Source organism: Eptatretus burgeri, chromosome 3 (assembly GCF_056783735.1).
Source record: "Eptatretus burgeri isolate ZD-2024b chromosome 3, Ebu_testis_v1, whole genome shotgun sequence".
Taxonomy (NCBI): domain Eukaryota; kingdom Metazoa; phylum Chordata; class Myxini; order Myxiniformes; family Myxinidae; genus Eptatretus; species Eptatretus burgeri.
In genome coordinates this window covers 137,856,401-137,876,542 of record NC_140963.1, presented here as the reverse complement: position 1 = coordinate 137,876,542, position 20,142 = coordinate 137,856,401, and the positions used below count along the sequence as shown (strand labels likewise).

General features: G+C 43.3%; 1 protein-coding gene across 7 annotated transcripts in view; it reads left to right on the top strand.

The window, feature by feature from the left end:
- The window catches only part of LOC147031094 (rho guanine nucleotide exchange factor 11-like), a 193,948-nt gene that overhangs the window by 46,411 nt on the left and 127,395 nt on the right, over window positions 1-20,142 (top strand). For 4 of the 7 annotated variants that reach the window (XM_085875811.1, XM_085875809.1, XM_085875808.1 and 1 more), the window contains 6 exons: window positions 4,044-4,252; window positions 4,330-4,428; window positions 10,938-11,136; window positions 12,047-12,105; window positions 13,604-13,684; window positions 16,605-16,709. In XM_085875811.1, coding sequence (XP_085731937.1) covers window positions 4,044-4,252; window positions 4,330-4,428; window positions 10,938-11,136; window positions 12,047-12,105; window positions 13,604-13,684; window positions 16,605-16,709 — 752 coding nt within the window. The remainder of the gene's footprint in view (window positions 1-4,043; window positions 4,253-4,329; window positions 4,429-10,937; window positions 11,137-12,046; window positions 12,106-13,603; window positions 13,685-16,604; window positions 16,710-20,142) is intronic. The other 3 variants (XM_085875813.1, XM_085875812.1, XM_085875814.1) reach the window with 3 other exon arrangements.

Genomic DNA, 20,142 nt, shown 5'->3' with positions numbered 1-20,142 from the left:
TGTCTGAATCCATCCACAACTTTTTGAGATATCGTGCTATATATCATTTTTGGTCCTATCTCTCAGTGGTGAAGAATCACTTCAAAAATTCTAGTAGTCGGATCCGGATCTTCACCAAAATATTATTAGTTCGTCCTTGTCACACACCCAACCTCTCCACAAAATTTCATCTGGATCCGTGCACAACTTTTTGAGATATCCTGCTCACAAGCAGACAAACAAACAGACAGAAAGGGGTGAAAACATAACCACCTCCACCTTTGTTGGCAGAGGTCATAAGGATATGGATACACCCCAACAACCAACAGAAGAGCATCCAAAGAAATAGGAGAGGTGACATCTTTTGCACATGGATGATTAAATTTAAAGCTCTTCACACTGAATGAGGAAAAATTGACAGAAGAACTAAAACTAATAAAACTGTTCTCTGAAAGCATTCAAATGGAATTTGGATAAGAAAAAGAGATATCAACAAATATACACCAACAACTGGGAGAACGACAAAAGAGCAGGAAAATACAAAAACTAATTGGACAGATTGGGGAGAGACAAAAGGGGCTCATTGAAATGACTAAGAAGAGAACTGGGACGGAGAACGGATCATAATAAATTCCCAAGATCAAGGACGCTGCACCAATGGTTTTAAAAAGATGGCGGGACTAAGCCAGACAGACAAGTGCAGGTTCTGCAAGACAAACAGAAAGTACGAGTCACCTACTTTTGGGATACAAAACAACATTATCAGAACAATTTCACGCACAACAATGTATGCAAAGTGATTAATTCGCATACCTGCAAAATTTTCAATATCCCAGTTCCAGAAAACTCATGGAAACACGAGCCAAGGCAATCGTAGAAAATGAGGATGTCGCGCTCATGTACGACCTGATGATCCCATCGAGCGTGAACATGGAAAACGAAGCATTGCGACCGTACGTAGGACTCGGGTACAAAAAGTAAAAGACAGTATTGCTGATTGAGATATCAGTACCCAGCGATTTTTGGCTTAAATAATGCATAAATCAAGAAAATGACCAAATACAGGACCTCAAAAATGAGATTAAGAGATCATGGAAGCTGAAGAGCATCAAAATTGTAACTGTAATAGTTGGAGCAACAGGAATAATAAAGAAGAACCTCACTGAGATGAGATAATTAAACATTTCTGCGAATATTACCAAAGACAAACTACAATTGGAGGCAGTCCGGGGTTCTGTGACAATCCTGGAAAGAGCCTTTGGAACAAAACTCTGAGAACAACAAAAAATCAACAGTGTGGTCCATGAGCCGTGATCGATTGCCAAAGCGGAGGTGCATACTTTTGTGAGCCTTTCCATCCAGCTCCTGAAACCCACAAGTGTGCGTGCGTGCGTGCGTTGTCGTCAATAAAGCATAACATATTCTCAACAACACACAGACACAAACAATTTCATTTTAATGTGAGAAACAGACAAATTCCAAGAGTTTGACCAGCTTGTGATTTTGTCAAGGTCTGAAGAGAGGGAAGAGGCTGCTGCCTGTCACTCTGAAGGATAAGGAATGTCATGGCAGAGGATGGAGTCATCAGCAAAGAGAACGAGGATTTTCCAGAGTCGGAGAAATCGTTGATGAAGATCAGGAATAGGATGGGGCCAAGAACATTGTCTTGAGGCATTCCGGCCTTGATCAGGAAAGGGGAAGAAAGGATTTCATTGAATGCCACACTTTGGCTACGAGAGTCTAGAAAGCTTGAGATACGTCTCGAGAGAGACGGTTGTGATCTCATTTCTCACATTGAGGGACTCCTTCCATTGTCGGGTGAGTATAAGTTGCAAGTCCAAGGTGGAGTGACCTGGACTGAATCTGAATTGATGATCTGAGATGAGGTCATTACAGGAAAGGGATGACTTTATGTCAACCGTGATGGTGGATTCCATGACCTTCCTGATGAATTGAAGTCCATCTATAGTTAAGGGGATCCATTTTTGCATCTTCTTTTATGTAATGCGGTGATGTTTACTTACTTCCAATCAGATGGCAGGTGACCGATGGCAATTTCCATGGTGAAAGGGGATGTGAGAGAGAATGTGCAAGAGCAGCAGAGCAAGTTTTTGGGACACTTGACCTGATGCCGTCCAGACCAGTTGCAGAGTTAGAGTTACCAGAAACGTCTCCACCTTCTCAGATGCAGGAGCAGTTAGGTGCAACTGGGAAGGGTGGTGAGTGAGTGAAAGTGAGAACACATGATTTGGGAGCAAACAGAATTTCGGCATTTGGCTTTCTCTTGAACGGAGCCGGCTATGGTGGCATTTAAAGTGAGGAAAGTATGGAGGTGGGGGGGGGGGCATACTCTCGAGACAGACTTAACAAGGTACCATCAGGTTTTGGAGGAGGGAGACGAGTTTGAAAGTTCTTTCTTGAGGTTGAACAAGTGTTGTTTTCTGGCTCTCCTGGTTGTGGACACATACTTGTTCTGAGCTTTGTGGAATGATCTGAGGTTTGCCTTCCAGGAAGAGAAGGCAAGTTGTTTCAAGGCAACTGCCGTACCGCAGAATTTAGTGTACCCTGGTCAGGAGAATTGGTGTGATAGCTGAAGATGAGATGGCATGAATCTGTGCATAAGGGAGAGCAAGTTTCCGTGGAAGAAATTCCAGGCTGAGTTAATATCATGGGCGGTAGATATGGGAGACCAGTCATGAAGTACAATGGTTGCTTGCAGTCCCTGCCAGTTTGCCTGATTGAAATGCCAGCCTCACTGAATTGCCAGGCTATTATCTGAGAATGATCAGAGATTTTGACCTTCATAAGTACATGATTAGATGATGAAATTGGAGCAGAGGAAGAGCAGCAGACATTGGTGGCCGAGTACTTTTTTTTTATTTTTTTTTAATCATCAATTCCAGAAGGGAGGATTTTCCATTGGGAGAAATCTGGGTGGGAAAGTTCACGGATTGAGTCATTCCCATGGAGTCGCAGAAGTCCTTTACTGAAGTGCCATTGCTGGTGAGAGAGATACCAACACCCAGCCAATTTGCATGTTGAAAATTGAGATCACCGCATATGAGGAAGAGAGAGTTGGGATGAGTGGTTAAAAGTTGGTCCATGTTGTCCAAGACGGAGAAATGTAAATGCAGTGGTCATTGGAGGACGGTACAACACAGACAAACAAGAGGTGGGAGCGGAGGGAAGGTCACAGGCAGATGTACTCCTGGGGTTTGTGAGGTCAAAGAGTAGTACATGGACAATGAGAAACTGAGATCTTGATTATACAGTGTGACTCTGCCGCCAGGACTCGGGTCGATCAAACGTGAGGAACCAATAGCCAGGGAGAGACATGGAAGTGTCAGGGACGGACTGTAAGAGGAAGGATTCTGTGAAACAATATGTCTGTGTATTTGCAGCGGCCTGCATTGAGAGATCTGTCAGGATTGAGTGGAGGCCTCGGATGTGGGGTCCACACAATTAGGGGTGGGGTGGGAGGAGGAGGAGGTGGTGGTGGTGGAGGTGGAGGAGGTTGTTTGGTGGATATGGAAGGGGGGGAGCTGAGAGGCTGCAGGTGGGAGGGGTGGTGATTGGAGGGTGTGGGGTGGAGGTGAAGCTTGAGCATGTGGGGTGGGGGTGGAGTGTGGAACTATGTGGGTACGGGGCAAGAGGGAGGGAAGTTGGGAAGGTCGGGACAAGGGGAAGCTTAGGGAGCTGGGATGAGGGGAAGCCGAGGGGCCGGGATGAGGGGAAGCCGAGGGGGCCGGTACGAGGGGGGAAGGACGGGGGAGGATGGGATGAGGGAGGAGCATGACATGGGAGGGTTTGCCACCATTCATGGACCCTGAATGTGAGTTGATTATTGTGTGCACAACTCTTTGCTGTTGAAGCTTTTCTTGAGTCTTCCATTGATACATTTGTTGTTTTTCATTTGATGCAAAATCTGGGATAAAGTGTAAAGTATTGATATTAATTGCATTTTGTCAAGAAAGTTAGCATTCACTGCCACACGGATTTAACAGACTATTTCATCTCATTATCTTTATTTGAACATTATCGATAATCTATTTAATACATTGCAGCTGGATCCTATGTGGCTTTGACCCTGCTTGGTCGCCCGCCTGGCTCTCCGGATGTCTCACCCAGTCTTTCTGATACCCAAGCCATTGTCTCAACCCGATCATCATACACTTCCCTTGTCGGGCAAGGTAGTCCAGCTACCTTGTCATCCGATGGAAGGGATTCGCCCCTCGATTCGGCTGTTCGGCGATCTTCGCACTTTTCACACCGTGTGAGTTTCAACCACCTTGTTCTATTGTCATAATGTCCTTTTGATACAGTTGCTCATGCTTCACATTGCACTACTAGGACTGTCATTTGAAGGAGGAATTCTCTGGAAATTCCGAGTTTTATGACCAGCAACATCAGCAACATCAATCGCTGAAACAAGTCATGCAGGATCATCAGGTGATCATCGTTAATTTTCATTGTCCTGACTTTCATCACCTGCACACCCACCCTTGCCCCCCCCCGGCCATCCCTCCCCTCCATCCCACCCCCTTCACTCCCTCCCCACACCTCTCATTCCTCATTCACTCTTTCCTTCCAATCATGTTGTTGTCTGCTTGTCCGGTCTGTTTTGTCCTTGTCTGCCTGCCTATCCTTTATGTACTTGTTTTCATCTGCCCAACTATTGATGCGCTGACCTCTCATCCTTCATCATCGAAGCCCTTCTTGAACTTGGTCTTTAAATAAAAAAACAGATTTATATTCGACCTTCAGGGTATCCCATCACAGCATATCCATTATTTATGCCTGGTGTTGGCTTAATCATCAGGGTGGTGGGCTTGTGATCCAAGGATCCTGAGTTCAAATCACCCTTCCTGTTGAATTAACACCAGGTGGGGTTGACTCTGCCTGACATCCTTCCAAGGTTGTCAAAGTGAGTGCCATATTGCTGGTATCCTGTGTCGGAGTGGCGACCCGTCCAGGATTGTGTCCAATCGCCAAGGAGACTGCTTAGGCAGCACTAACGCTCTGCACAGAGTATGGTCCCGATGGATGAATATCCATTATACTGCAACAGCTGTTCTTTGAAATGTCCTGTACGGGACAAGTCTTTCCTGATTGCGAGGCCATCCATAAATTGGACCTTTTTTGGATCTCCTTGATTATCGGCTTGATTCATTGGTAAGCCAAACAGACGTACCAGGTAATGTACGGCTAACAGGTAGTGTACGGATAATGAATGGATTGTGTCGTGAGGATTGTGAATGCACGATGATGCATGAAAGTCTCCAGCAAGGAAGGTAACCATCCAGATAGAGCTTTTTTATAAGCTATGGGTAGACAATTACTGAGTGAGATAGAATTACTGTTTGGACATAAGAGAGAGGTTGTGGACCTCAAGGCGAATGGTTGTTGACTTGCTGTTTTAGTGGGATTCTGGTTTGAAAGGGTTGAAAGCTTTACGTTGAACAGAGACCAGCTGACCAGGCAGTTGAAAAATCATATCGTCAGTTTAGAATCGCTGGATTTCCTACCTTAGGCATACACCTGTTTTGAGGTTTACATTGACAATAAAGTCAAGTGGAGCATGCTGCAGAATCTTTTTTTTTTTTATAAACCATTTTATCATCCTTTAACGTTGATGTAATGCTTTACGTAGGAATATCCGTCGATGTTGAACAATCAATTGTGTTTGCTGTGAGGAACAGTTTTATCCATGATTACAATGGCGTGTGTGTCTGGGAGAGTTTCTTTACGATCGAGAGTGCAGGACATCATTCCTAATAGTCTTACTTGTCAATGGCTTGCCCCTAATCTTGTGCTTTAATAACGAGTTGGGGGCGTTCTCACGCAATTTTGTGGGGGGTAATCGGGGCATCTTAACCGTTACAAACACTTACATTGCCAGTGTCACGTTGACAACAAAATGTTGAAGCTGTGCAAGATACCATTTGCAAAACTATCTGACATGAAATGGCGGTGTATTTGTTAATTTTAATCACGAATGGTGGTGGTTCTTCTTCTTCTGAGCGGACCGCCATTATCTATAAGGTAAAACATGTACCACGTGCCACGGTCCACATCATCACTTTACATTGAATTCCCATTTCTACCAACACGCACTCCCCAAAAAATTGCTCATTTGAGGTGAGACTTCTATGAACCCGTCAGCGACTAATACCCTGCTATGTCTATCAATTACTTCTTGTTGGACCTTGACTATGTCTATTAATTATGGACTATTGGAACATACCTTTTGGACATGCAGACCTTTCGAGCCTTTATGCCTTTCAGACCATTTTAGATCTTTTATACCCCTGGGAACTTTTAAGACCCTTTAAACCTTTATACCCTTTGACCCCTTCGACCCTCAAGACCCTTTAAAACCCTGACAATCTTTAAGACCCTTACTGGGTGTGCCTATTCAAGATACAAAATCATCTTGTGGTTAAATTGGACATCTTTGTCAAAATGTCCATAAGAGATTGGCCAGGTGCTTGTCCAGTCCATAGCCCTTGCAGTGAAACCCTGGGCTCGACTAACCGCCTCATACTGTGCCCAAGTCCAGTTTGGTGCACTCGTTGAGTTTCTAGGCTTTGCTTGCAGCACACCTCAAACAACCGGTGGTGTGGACAACAGACACTCAGGAATGCTTCCGGCAAAATCAACTTATTGTTAAATTTGACATTAAAATGTCATTCTTAAATTGTGCGAATTTGTCAAGTTGGGTCTGCTATTTCAGTCTGTAGGCCTTGCAGGCACCTTAGGCTTGGGCCATGGGTGGTGCGGCCAAACACACACTTAGGAACAGGTACAGATAACTTCAACATAATCCACAACTTATGGTTAAATTAGATGTAAAATCCAGGACCGCGCCAAATTTTTAACATAATCCACCTTACGGCTTGTTGGGTTTTGCCGACCCCATCATGCTGATCATGAGCAACCACGAGCTCCGATTGGCACGGCCAATCCGGGCAGAGTTACACTACTTCGCATGATACCTTACCTGTGGACGGCTGGCCAATTGGGGTCAGTGCCCTCAGCGCACGCTTGGATTACTGCCGAGCATTACACTGCGTGTGCGCTATAGACAAAGGAAATTATTGCGGAAGAACGTCCCGTTTAACCTTACCTGTGCACTACATTGGACCAATAAAGGAAAAGACAACCGAGACAGATTGGAAATAGCAACAAACAATTATTTATTACAAACACACAAGCAAACAATCATTTAAAAGCAAGAAAGCAAAAAGGAACATAAAAGCAGATTTAACCAGAACACGTATTCTTCTTCAGTCTTAATTAAACAAAGTCTTAGCCACCATTCACTCAGGGGCAAAGAATATAACAAGAAGGACTTGAAAATAAAATATATCTAATGAATGGAGAAAAGGAAAGCAGTCTTTCCTTCCCGCCCTCACCTCACACAAATATACAGGAGAATGTGGAGGAAAATGGATGGGGAAGATGGGCAGGGGCAATGTGAAGCAATGGGGACACGCAGCCATGTCCCTGAGGTACCCAGACCCAGCGGGCGAGTCCTCTCTGGCGTCCCAGATATGCGAGCCAAATGTGCGACTCACCCTCCTCTGCCTCAGATTCCTCCTCGGGCCTCCGTCGATGAGGTGCCGCCGTTCACCCTCATCCTTCGTGGCTGACAGGATCGAGATGGAAGGATGACGCTCGTGGAAGGAGTGTTCTTTTTTCCACAGAAGCTCCACACCAACCGCTTGTGAATCCTTCCTTCCTTTTCCCCTCACATGTTTTTGTTCCTTCCCTCATGAGCCTTCTCAGTCTTTCAGTCTTCTGCTCATGTGAGCTTATCCCATTTGTTTCTCCTTTCTGCTTCCCTCAGCCTTCTGCGTCTGCTTTTTGCCATCTCTTCTGCTTTGTGCCTTTTGCTTCTTCCCTTTCTTGCTTTTTGAGCAGTCTGCTCAGGAGCACTCTTCGTCCAGGCTCGCGCGAGCTCGTCACTCGTGCTTCTCCGTGGCTTTCTGCTTCTTCTTCACATCAGCTTTCTTCCCCTCCTCCACCAAGCCTTCTCCCCATCCCATTGGTCTGCAGCCGATGGGGGCGGGTGCATGATGTGACTTGTGGAATTTGCCACATCATTCTGAGGGAACTTTCAACGAAGCCGCTGCCCCGCCCTCTACGCACCCTAAACCGCAACTAGAGACCCCAGCCCCCTCCCTCACGTGCAAAATACCCATTCGCACTGTTTTTAGGTCATCTCTAACGAGATGACTTAATAAAACCAGTCTCGATGTTTGTCCGTACGTACGTCCGTATGTCCCCATTTTTTATTCTGATTTTCTTGATATTTGGTATGTGGGTAGATGTCGATGAGGGATGCACGACGGTATGACCTTTGACCCGATTGAAGATCAAGGTCACTCCAAAGTTGCGAAATCGTCCATTTTCAAAATCTCTCTCCTCCGCCGTTTATGACCCGATCTTCGAAATTCCTTCGGATTCTGATAATATGGAACAATATTTAATATTGGTCAGGCCGGTTTTTTTGAAATTTGTCCGGATTATCGAGTCACGTGTCTTCAAAGTTGGAAAAAATCGTCGGTGATGCGGTCAAAAAAAATTCGCCCGATCTTGATGAAACTTTATGTAGGTCGGGGTCGATGAGTGATGCACGACGGTGTGACTTTTGACATGATTGAAGGTCAAGGTCAAGGCCACTCCAAAGTTGCAAAATCGTCTATTTTCAAAATCTATCTCCTCCGCCATTTGTGATCAGATCTTCGAAATTTCTTCGGTTTCTGATAATATAGAACAATATCTAAATTTGGTCGGGCCAGTTTTTAAAAATTCGTCCTGGTTATCGAGTCATGTGTCTTCAAAATTGGAAAAATCGTCGATGTGATACGGTCAAAACAGAGATGACCGTCACCCCCAACCGGGGTCGGGTAATTTTTCACTGTACCATGCCTGTGAGAAGCGCTGTGCCTCGTAAGCCATGACGATCACCGAGCGCCACGAACATGCATGTGAGACGCGACACGAACATGAAATCAAGAAAATGACCAAATACAAAGTCCTCAAATATTTAGTGAAAAGATCCTGGAATCTGAAGAGCACCAAAATTGTTCCAGTGATCATTGGAGCAACGGGGAACGATGAAGAACCTAACAAAGATCTTTAAAAAAAAAAAAAAACATCTCTGGGAATATTAATACAAACGAACTGCAGTTGGAAGCTGTCCAGTGACGATCCTGAAAAGAGCCCTCGGAACAAAACTTTGATAACACAACTTTACCATTTCGTCTATGAATCGTGACACCCCCTCCCCCCCACCCTTACCAAAATGGAGTTGGATACTTCGAGGCCTGGGAGGACTCAGTTCCACCTTCTGAAACCCGTATATGGAGATAACAACCAACAGCGCACACAATTTGTGAATGGTTTGCGTTTTAGAAAGCTTTGCCAAAAACTTGTTCCTTTTTTTTTTTTTAATCCTTAAAAATCTCACCTGTGTCCGAAGGAAGCAGTGCAGTTCGGCATCTCCTTCTCGTGATGCTGGGCAGCTGGTGCTCCCCCTTGTGTCAATTCAGCATCTGTACCACTTAAAAATAATGTTTTTTTTTTTTGACAGATGCACGGATGGACATACCAAATATTGAAGTGGTTACACTGCTTAAAAACTGTCCCGTATTTTTCGGCGTTCGAGTTGATATGTTTTCCCGGAAGTCCAGGCCTCGACTTGTATTCACAATCGACACATCAATGGTTTTAGACATTGATTTGCATAAATGAATTTTTTTTTTTTTAAACAAAGTGTGACATTTCTGAAATATATTGTATAACTTTAATTCAAAACACACCACAGAAATCCTTGCCTGGAACATTTGCCGATCGGGTGAGCGATTAATCGTTTATCCACAAAGTAATCCTTGCTATAATTCATGGACCGGTTGTTTGTGATTTGTTTGTGTGTTTGTTTTGTCATGTGACTCTTCTTGCACTTCTGGGCCGATTACATCCAAACTTGTTACCTCGGATCAGCAAGACCCCAATTAATGTATAGAGATGATTTTATCCTTGCCGGTGGTCTTGGGAGGGGGCTGGAGGGGGTGGGGTGGGGGGGACACAAATTCTCAATGTAAATGTGCATCTTGTGTGGGGGAAGGTATTGCAAGTCTTCGCCATTTACAGCACAGTATTCCTGTCCCCACGTTTTACAGTACTGTGAGGTGTTTTGAATTATAAGCAGTTGGTATGCTTTTGCTTCATGCATGTAATCGGGGTTAATTTTGTTTGTCCACACAGAGCTGTCAGTTGTCTATACACCGCCCAAATAAAGATACGAGTCAGAAGAACGTGTTGCGTGCTTGGAACAAGATCGCCGGTGGAGCGGGTTTTTCTTCTCGTTCAAATAATATGCACAAAACGGCTCACTAATGTTCATGACCCTAGACGTACTGTCGTTGGTGATGGATGCGTTGGGCGTGCCAGGGAGGAATTAACACCTTCATTGTTTTGACGGACGGTTTTTGCTAACTCCCGTCGTTTATCTAGCTTTACCTAGTACTCCACATTGACTTGTCAGCCGAAAAATGCGATGATTGTTTTGTGGTCTTGACTCGCTATGACCGAATCCTCCTCATGATGAAGTGTCCTTTCGCCCGGTCTGATCACCTCCACTTTGCATCCAATCGAGTGGTGTAATTTCAATTAGTATTGACACAAAACTTTTGTGAGATTAAACATAGCGAAATCATAATTTTATAATAAACAATTAGCTTTTCGCCAGTGAACAGTATCATAACTGGTCGCTGATTTTAAAAGTTTGTGCAATGAAATGTTTGGCACTCAAGTTTGTTTGTTTGTCAATGAAGAAAATATATTATCTTTGCACTACCTGTCCATCCCCATTTATTCATCTCCATAAAGTTAACCATTTCAACCTCTTATTTTGTTTCTCCCATTCCATTTTACCTGCTTCCTGCTGTTAGCATATCCTGGATGGATATCATCGTAGCGGTGGCAGCGAAACACCCACAGCCCTAGCAGAACTCCACACGGCTCAGACGGGCCTCCAATTTCTTGAGTCTCAAGTTCAACCGCCCAGCATTAACCTGGCACACAAGTCCTTGGGTATGCCGCCATCACACAGTGTGGACTCTCGGTTTCTGCAAATGTCTGCGGATGATGGTAAGTTGAGATTTCCTCGGTGCGTCCGTGTGTTGACACGTGTTTGTCATTCGCTGCGTTTTAAGATGACTTGTAATAGGCATCCCCAACCTTCTTTGACTATTGTGGAACGTCAGCCGAGGCTCTTGTGTGAATGAGATGAAAAAGGACTCCACTGAAATTTCCAGCCAACGCAAAGTTCAAGATAATATTTTAGTGCTGTCTTCCATGTTGTCTGTGCCACACCGCTGTCACACGTCATGTGATGAGATTAGAGATGGTGCTAGCCTAATTTTCTCGAGCCTGAGGTGAGAAAAGTTTCCCAGTTAACTGTTTTCTGGGAACTCCTGGAAAATTGCTGGAAATCAATTCGGGATTCCTTCGTTTTCCCAGTTTTTTTTTTTGTTTTTTTTTTCGGTCCTGGCTTGGAAAATTTGGGCTCGAACTATCTCTCCTGGCAAGTGTTGATGTGCACCTCCATTCCCAACACGAAAGAAAGACTCATCAACTTGTATTTTATGGCCTTCAAAGCCATCCCACACACAACCAAGTCGACTCGATAAGAAATGTGTGCAATGGTAAAAGCTAGTAAAGCTGCAATGGTAAACTTCAGACAAAGTTGCATGATGATTGGAGGGGAAAATGTGCCCGGCATAGGTTGCAGGCGTTTTCTGCAGGCATAGGTTGCAGAGTGTTTCATGCACCAGGAATAAACGGCCTCAACCTCGCGACATTCAAACTGTAATTGTACATTGGCCTTATCCTTTATTCTCAGCTGGCAAAGTGTGCAATAAAAATGGCTGCTGTTATTGGAAATGCAGTTTTTAATGGATTTGAAGACCACCTTCGACGAGTCTTCTCTTTCACTAATTGTAATGAGCCTTTATGTATTTTTTTTTATGTATTTATTTATTTATTTTCTCTCCAATAGATTCTCAAGCGCTCTTGGACAGTGTTGGCCAACCCGACCTCCTTTCATCCTTACCAGAGGTACCGATGTAATGCTCTATACCACTTCCATCAATGTAGAGTCGTAGCGCTAAAGAGGTTAAGTATTTCTAGCATTCTGCAGCCTGAGACTCCTTCTTTCATCTCGTTATTTTCATCGCTAACCAACATCCGCTGCATTGCATTATATTCGAGAAATTGACTTGGATAAGTTACATCTTGCTTTGGAATCTTAAAATGTTTTGTGTGAAGTTTTATCAGTGGGAAACTCATTTCCTGAAGCGGCTCTTCATGGAATCTGGGGCATTGATGAACTTGTGGCACGGATAATGTTTACCTTTTTGCACAACTAAGCACCCTTGAGCACACAGTGGCTTATCCAGGCAAGTGGTTCCTAACTTTCCTCCTGTCCATTCTTCTCTGCTGACCCATTGAACCCGACTTCATTGCTTTAAAAAAACATTGAGGTGAAATTGGCCTTTGTGAACGGCTGTTAACATTGTTGATAAATGAAGGTTAATGGCAGAAATCTGAAGCAACGTGACAGGACAAATGGAGTAACTTGTGTCATTCTTCCTGGTCTTTCACTTGTCTCCACTTGAGGGTGGGGAGGGGTTATGGTGATACTTGCTGATCCACAAGGGTCATTGATTCAATGGCTGCTCCAGGATGCTATTCCGAGGCGCTAACTGAAGAAAGGACTGTGCTATAGGGTTCGTTGTCGAACCCTTTTTGAATCCGATATCGGTCTTCAACATCATTGGTGGAGATTTGTTTGTGCACCTGCAGCTCATTGATATTTTTCTGTATGAGTTTGAATGGCTGTTTGAATGTTCTTCAGTAATGTTTTTTTTTTTTTTTTTTTAATCAGGAAGTCCTTGTGGATTGTTTTGGGTTTCTTTTTTTCTTCTTCCAATTTCATGATGGGTTTTTTTTTGTTTAACTTTCCACATTGTCACATTTAGCAAATCGCAAATGAAATATTTATATTTATATCTTTATCTCTTCTCTTTGAGTGTCAGCATGCAGCATGGCCTAAAGACATAAAAGATAGCTCGGTATAATATTTGTTTTTGCAGACAGTTTAATGTTTACTTTTGTTGTTTTATCACTGTCCATTGATCAAACCTATTTTTTTGCTCCGACGAAAGGCAAGCGCTCAACGTCGGGCGCACTTCGCTTCCCACGACCGCTAACATATTCTTATCTGCTTTCGGTTGATAAATTCCATTGTTTTACCCAAACTTTCGTGTCTCCGTTTGCTTGGAATGTAAGATTTACCGGACGACAAATGAAACGAAAATAATCGGTTTCAATAAATCAATGTAAGTTACCAGGACATTAGAGTAGACAATTGATAAATATGTATAGATATGGTACTCAAACCCAGGCTCCAAGCATCATGAGTCATCGATTCAGCTGGGAACGGCCAATGCTTGGATAAACGATCGTGACCTTCCAGTAGCCCCCAGAATGCCTAATTCATTATGGAATTTGTCTTTGCTTGGGGAAAAAGTATCCCTCACTCCCTTGCTTCTAGGGAAAGTATGAGACCTATTGGCATGCGGAGAAGAAACCCTGCATGCCACCCACCTCCTGGAGAGGTTATAGCACAATGGACGTAAGCCTGAGTGAGATCTTCCTTGATTGATGGGAGTGGTGCTTGATCATCTTTTATTTACTCCCACTTTCCCCCCTTGCTTTGGGTGTTCAAGGTTTCTCTCGCGGCTTGCGTACTCTGTGCCGGTTGCTGCTTGGATAATGAAATCACCGTCTCCTCGGTGTTTGCAAACGGTTGTGCTGTCCCTCCATCATCCCACCCACTCGGTTTACTCTCTCTCTCCATCCATCCATCACGTTGTGTGTATTTGTGCAGCTTTAATCTTTCTTCCTCCGAAGTAATGTTTTTTTTTTTAATTGGTTTTTTTTTTTCGTCGTGTCTGTGCTTATCTCCATACTCTGTATTCCATGTAAAGTCCTCTCCAGTGTCGTTCAGTATTCCTAGCTATACTTCCTAAAGACCATAGAAAGTTTCATGGTTTTGAACAGACATAGTCCTGTGCAAATATTTATTCTTGTATCCTTTGTACATTGTGTGAAGGCCAAAGTTGGCCCACTACATTTTTGGATGGATTGTCCTTTTTTGTTAGTTGGGATTGTCTTTTGTTACCTACTACTCTTGGTGGAACTATATTTCAATTGTGTCCATTTGTGATTCACAGTTGAAGGGCTGCGTGTGTCGAGGGGGCTAGGTGGGAGGAGAGGCCATTCTAAAAAAAAAAATAAAAAAGGCCAATGACCCCTTTGTGATACGAGAGCAAGAGATGCCAATAATTGTTTCGAGCTTTGAATTACACATTCCAGGAGAAAACAAATTTGATGTTTGGCCTTAAAGTCCGTAACCCATAGGGGAGAGCCATATGTCATTGACCTTTGGACAAAGGCCTTGCAGACAGACAGTAGCTCTGATTTTTCAAAAAAGGACATGGCTCGACGGAGGATGCAGAGTCTGCGGCTGTTTTTGGAGGTCATTTTTGCGACATTGCCAGCCCAGGAGCGGTCATAGCTGAGGGTGAGGCCGAGAAGCTCAAGATGCCGAACATCTTCTTGTGAATGACCAGATGAATCGATTGGTGCATTCGACGTTCTTTCCAGAACGATAGAGTGAGACTGATATTTGCTGGTTATGAAAGAGGTTTTGCCCTGATTAGACAAGCACCCAATAAATTTGAGATGAGCATGCAGTGATTCAGCTGCTGTCTGTCAATTGGACTGGGGTACTGGACGACATAATGCCGAGTCATCTGAAAAATGAAGTGAGGGCTTTGCAGAGCATCCAAGAGGTCATTTAAGTATATGAGGAACAAGACTGGGCCCAAGAAACTGCTTTCAGACATTCCAGACTCCACTGCAAGAGGAGGGGAGAGGGTTTCATTGATCGCAAAAGGGTGTTTGCACAAGTACAGTAAATCAGCCAGGTATGAAGGTGGTTTGTATGCCGGATGCAGAGAGCTTGGCAAGCAGCTCAAGATGCCAGACTGTGTCTAATGACATCTATCCAGGGAGATGGTCCTAACCTCTTGTTTGAGATTTAGAGCCTTCAACCGTTGTTGAGAGAGAAACCGCAGCATTCTCAGAATTGAGTGGCTGGGATGGAATCCCAACTGATGGTCAGATATCATGCTGTTTGAAAAGAAAGATCTGATGTCAGCAGCAATGTTGGAATTCACGCGCGAGTTTGCTTACGATACAGGACTTTTGAAATGATGTAATCCTTTCCAGAATGCTCAGCGTGCATGCTCGGAAATCCCGAGCAAGAGCGGTCATCGGGCATGTCGATGCACATTGTGTGTGAGATAAGGATTGTTGTCTAAAATGGCTCACAAAGCTTCTAAAAGAAGCTGAAAATAATTGGGAAAGTGCCTGAGAGAAAGGGCTGTGCCTCTGCACAACGAAGAGTTGAAGAACTTTCGTAGCTCACCCAACGTGCGTGATAATTGGATGTGCCAGGCAGACTTCCCTGAGCGAGGCACCATATCTGGTTTGGTAGTTTCTTCACAGTGATAGGGAAGTCATGTCTGGGGCTTGTGAATGCACAGGATAAGTTTAAAATAATGACATTTTTACTGGGGAAAATGATCATTTTTTTGATCATTTACTGGGGAAGGTGGGAGATATGAGGGTTGTTCCAGATTTTTTTTTTTTGTTGTTGTTGTTCGGTTCTGGTGCCACAAGAGAAATTTGAAAGTCCTGTATGTAAATATGCTTCCTACCTTGTCATTGAGAGGATCTCTTTTCGCATCCTTCTTATGGACGGGAGTGAGGATATCCGAGTCCTGGCCATATGGGAGGCAGCCGAAGGAGAAGTGACTAGCTGATTAAAGAGCACAGACAGTGGAGAAGTACGAGCGGCTGTGTGGTGTTTGAGGGCATGGTCACTGATGCCATCTGGGCACATTGCCAAAGCATGCTCAAAGCCAGACATATTGTTGGATAATTAATTCACTGTTCAAGGAATCTTTACCTTCGCTACCGAAGGTGGACGGAGGTCATATGTTCACCCCTGTCTGTCTTTTCTTCATGTAGTCATGGTTCCGCGTCTCATTTTTGATCCGGGTAGGCCTACATTGTGGTTGTACCCGTGTGTTTGATAATTTGTTTCTGCTCTTTGTGTGCTTGGGTTTTTGCGTGTTTTTTTTTTTTTATGAATTAACCAAATTATCCTGGTGAGATTTTTTTTTTTTTTCTTTCAGAAAAATCCAGATCACGTGTGTGCGTCATGCGCGCCATGACAGCTTGCTAGCGGCTTGCACTGAACCGAATTTCCCAAAAATCAATAGTCATTGGGTGATCTCTTCCTCTGCTTCAGATTATATCATATCAACCAATCTGGAGGATACCATGCTGATTGTTTTGCAGCAGATTCTGCTCCCGGCTGCCCTTTGACCCTTTTCGTTCTCAAAATGCTGCCAGTTATGCTTTTGACTTGCATGCTTCAAACTGTTCCCAACATACCCCTTATTATCTGCTACTCTTCGCAGAACTCTGTCCTCAGGAAAGCATCTCTTCAAGAAGATCTGCATGAGGCGACGCGTCTCCGCCTCACGGAGGAAGGTCGATCAGCATCGTTGGATTTTCCCAGACTGGTCTGTGATTGAGGGGAATGGGAGATGTACGGGGTAATATGGTGTTGGTTGGGGATGGTCGGGGATATCAACAATGTCACTAAAACACGTGCCAGTTGGTCGGTGCACTAAGATCTCTCGGTTTAAATCACCACGAAGAAAGTATGCACTCACTCACTCACTCACTCACTCACACACTTTGGAAGTTGGTCGACCTTTCAATTCCTTCCCATTTCGTGTGATCCTTGCTTTCCCTTGCTGAGTTCTCCAATCTCGAGCTCGTAGTTTGATACTTTAAGCAGCACATAAGCCTCTGAGTATTCAGTTGTTAACCGGTTCCGAGAGGGACAGAGAACTGACTTCTTATCTGAAAATATCTGTTCACAGATGTTTTTAGTAGATCGAAATGCTGAGAGCAGTGAAAATGCCACTTTCTTCAAACAGTCAAATTTCCAACAGGTCAGCATAGAAACTCCATGATCTTTCTCGATCGCCTCAAGTGTTAGGTCGAAAAAGACCCAAAACAGTTTGGCTTGCACCCTGCAGATGTAGGATGAGTTTGCTTAGATGCGCAGTGATGTCAGTTACAAACATTAGTTGTGCGATCCATTTGTCATCAAAAAGTTTGGGGTAGTTTTGACCTTTTTCTGACAAAAAGATCCTGATTGCATCAGCACAGTTCACAAAGCGTGCCAAAACCTTCCCACGGCTTAGCCAACGGACTTTGCTGTGAAGCGGGATGTCCTTACTGTTGTCATCTATATATTACTAAAACTCTCATCTTCTATATATGTATGTATGTATCTATGTATGTATGTTCCCGAAATACAGCCAAAACGGTATACGATAGCGCAAAAATTTTAGTCTCACCTTACTCACCATTCTCCTCCGGTGTGCAGTATCAAGTTTAGTTCAAATCGAGCAACGAAAAAATGATTAAAAAATCAATTCCTGATTCAGTCAAGTACTCTGAGATTATTTGATCGATGCAAACAACCTCAGCGGTATGGTTTGCTGGAGCTATCTGTTTGTTTTTTTTCTTGAAATGATTTATTTAAAAATCTCAAACATTTAGTATAGACAAAGAACGATTTATTTTTAAGCATAAAATAAACATCGCCATTTTGATCTAATACATCCGTGTTCATTAATAAATAAAATTGTTTCGAAGATTACGCACAATAATTTCTTCTACTTTCTTTTCTCCGTTTTTTTTCACATTGACGTGCAAATCTCCTTCTTTTGTAAGAGTGAATAAAATTACGCACAATGTGCCCCAATGCACACAAAAAAAAGACACAATATTATATCATGCCAAGAAGAGGGAGCAAACGAGTTGCAGGATGCTCAAGGAACGACGCAAAGAGACGTCGAGAAGCAGTAAGGAGCAGAAGGGAACAAGAGACGCAACAAGAAAGAACTTGAACATCTTCAGGATCTCCGAGAAAGAGCGATAATATTAAAATTTTGTGTCTTTTTGTTTTTTCATCAAACACTGTCACAATGGGAACCCAACGGGTTCATGGGTCGTCGAGGATAAAATATTTTTCTGATTTCAATTCCTCTTTCCTTAAATTGATTAACAAACGTTTTCACGATCTCTTCCCCTGTCGTGCAACACATGGGTTTTAGGCAGCATAGCTCCTCTTGAACTCCGTCTGAGTCACAGTGTCTTGCAACAACTGCTAACCGTGGTACGTCATTTATATCCACACTCATAAAGTGACACTAAATACCACTGCATCTTTTATTGTCACTCTCCGTTGTTTGTTCATGTTTTCTGCCATTTCGCTTTTGCGTCGCTCCACTGATCTGGCAGACATTTAATTCTGGTACCAGACATCTGGTACATATTTAATTCTAGAGATGATTGTGTCTTTATTTGGCAAACTATTGAACAAATCTTCTGAACAACTGAAAAAAGCCTCTGTTTTATATATATTTATATATATATATATATATATATATATATATATATATATATATATATATTTCTATTATAATACCAAGCTTGCACACTAAAAACTCGGCTCGCCGTCACACGATCCTATGAAATTGCTGTGGCACTTGGCGGACATGCCGACAATGTTTGGGAAGTCTTGGCGTTCCATAGTACCACTTGCATTTTGCACAATGCGTATTTTTGTCATTCCCCGTGTACGGTCTGTCGTCTGCTACCAGCTATGTTGTTCTGCTATCCCGTGCATGTGCACGGGTATCGCGAGTATATGTATATATATATATATATATATATATATATATATATATATATATATATATATATATATATATATATATATATATATATATATATATATATATTTCTATTTATATATATATTTGTATTCCCCATCTGTAAATGGGTTTCCATGTTTTGTAACTTCCCTTTGTGGCTTGATTTTTACTGACATGGATGTTCGTGAAGACACTGTTTTGCCTTCCATTTCTTGTTGTGGCCCATTTGATTCTTTCAGCCGAGTCCACCTCATCCTTGACGTGTTTCTCATGCTTTGTCTGAAAATGTCGTTGTATACTTGATGTGAGGCAAACACTCTCACCAATATAGAGTGCGAACAGCACGGTCTTCGTGTTGAGCAAATCCATAAATTCTTCTCTCTAAGAGGCCTCAAATGATTGAGCATCTAACTTTGCTTTCTTAGGTACTACAATTTTGTACAAACAAACGTGATCAGTGACACTTATCGTGAGATTTCTTGTGGATCAAGATCGGCTGGACCCTTAAAACATAATGTCGTACATGTATTCCCCGTTATTCATCTTTTAAAAAAAATTATTTGGGAAGACAGTACGCTATCGGTCGAATAGTTTCGCACTTGCATCATTCGGCAAGTTTAAATAATTAAATAGCGCGCCGTGCGTCGGTGAGTTCCGTGACGTCATGGTGTGCTTTGTGTTGTCCCATCCTTGCCGAGTTTGCCTGTGTCACACACAAACTAGATCTTCATACAGGACGTATTGTTGTTGATTCGGTAGCGCTTAACAGCACTGCCGTCTCACGGGTTATATCGCCGGCTAGTTTGGCACAGGTCTCGGGTCGCGCGCCTAAGATCACGATACCAAAGTACCCCTGTGCCTTGCCAGTTGGGGATATACCCCGGCTGCAGACTGGGTTTGATCAGAGACCGATCAAAGTCTGCCGCAATCCGTAGCCAGTTTGGTTTTAAATACAAATCGAGCGATTGTTCTTCAGCGCTTGACCGATAATTTCAGTTCGGAAAATTTCCTATGAATCGGCCAGATTTAATGGGGAAACATCAGGGAACACAACACAAGCAAAGCATTCGTGATACCGTTATAATTCATCTATAACCCGCTCTTATCAAGGGAGCTACGGATAAGGGTTTCGCAGGGGGGCCCGAACACAATAAGCCTTAGGCCTGGACAACATGCATACAAGACAGTGAGTACTTGGTGGTGCCTCATGGACAAGAAG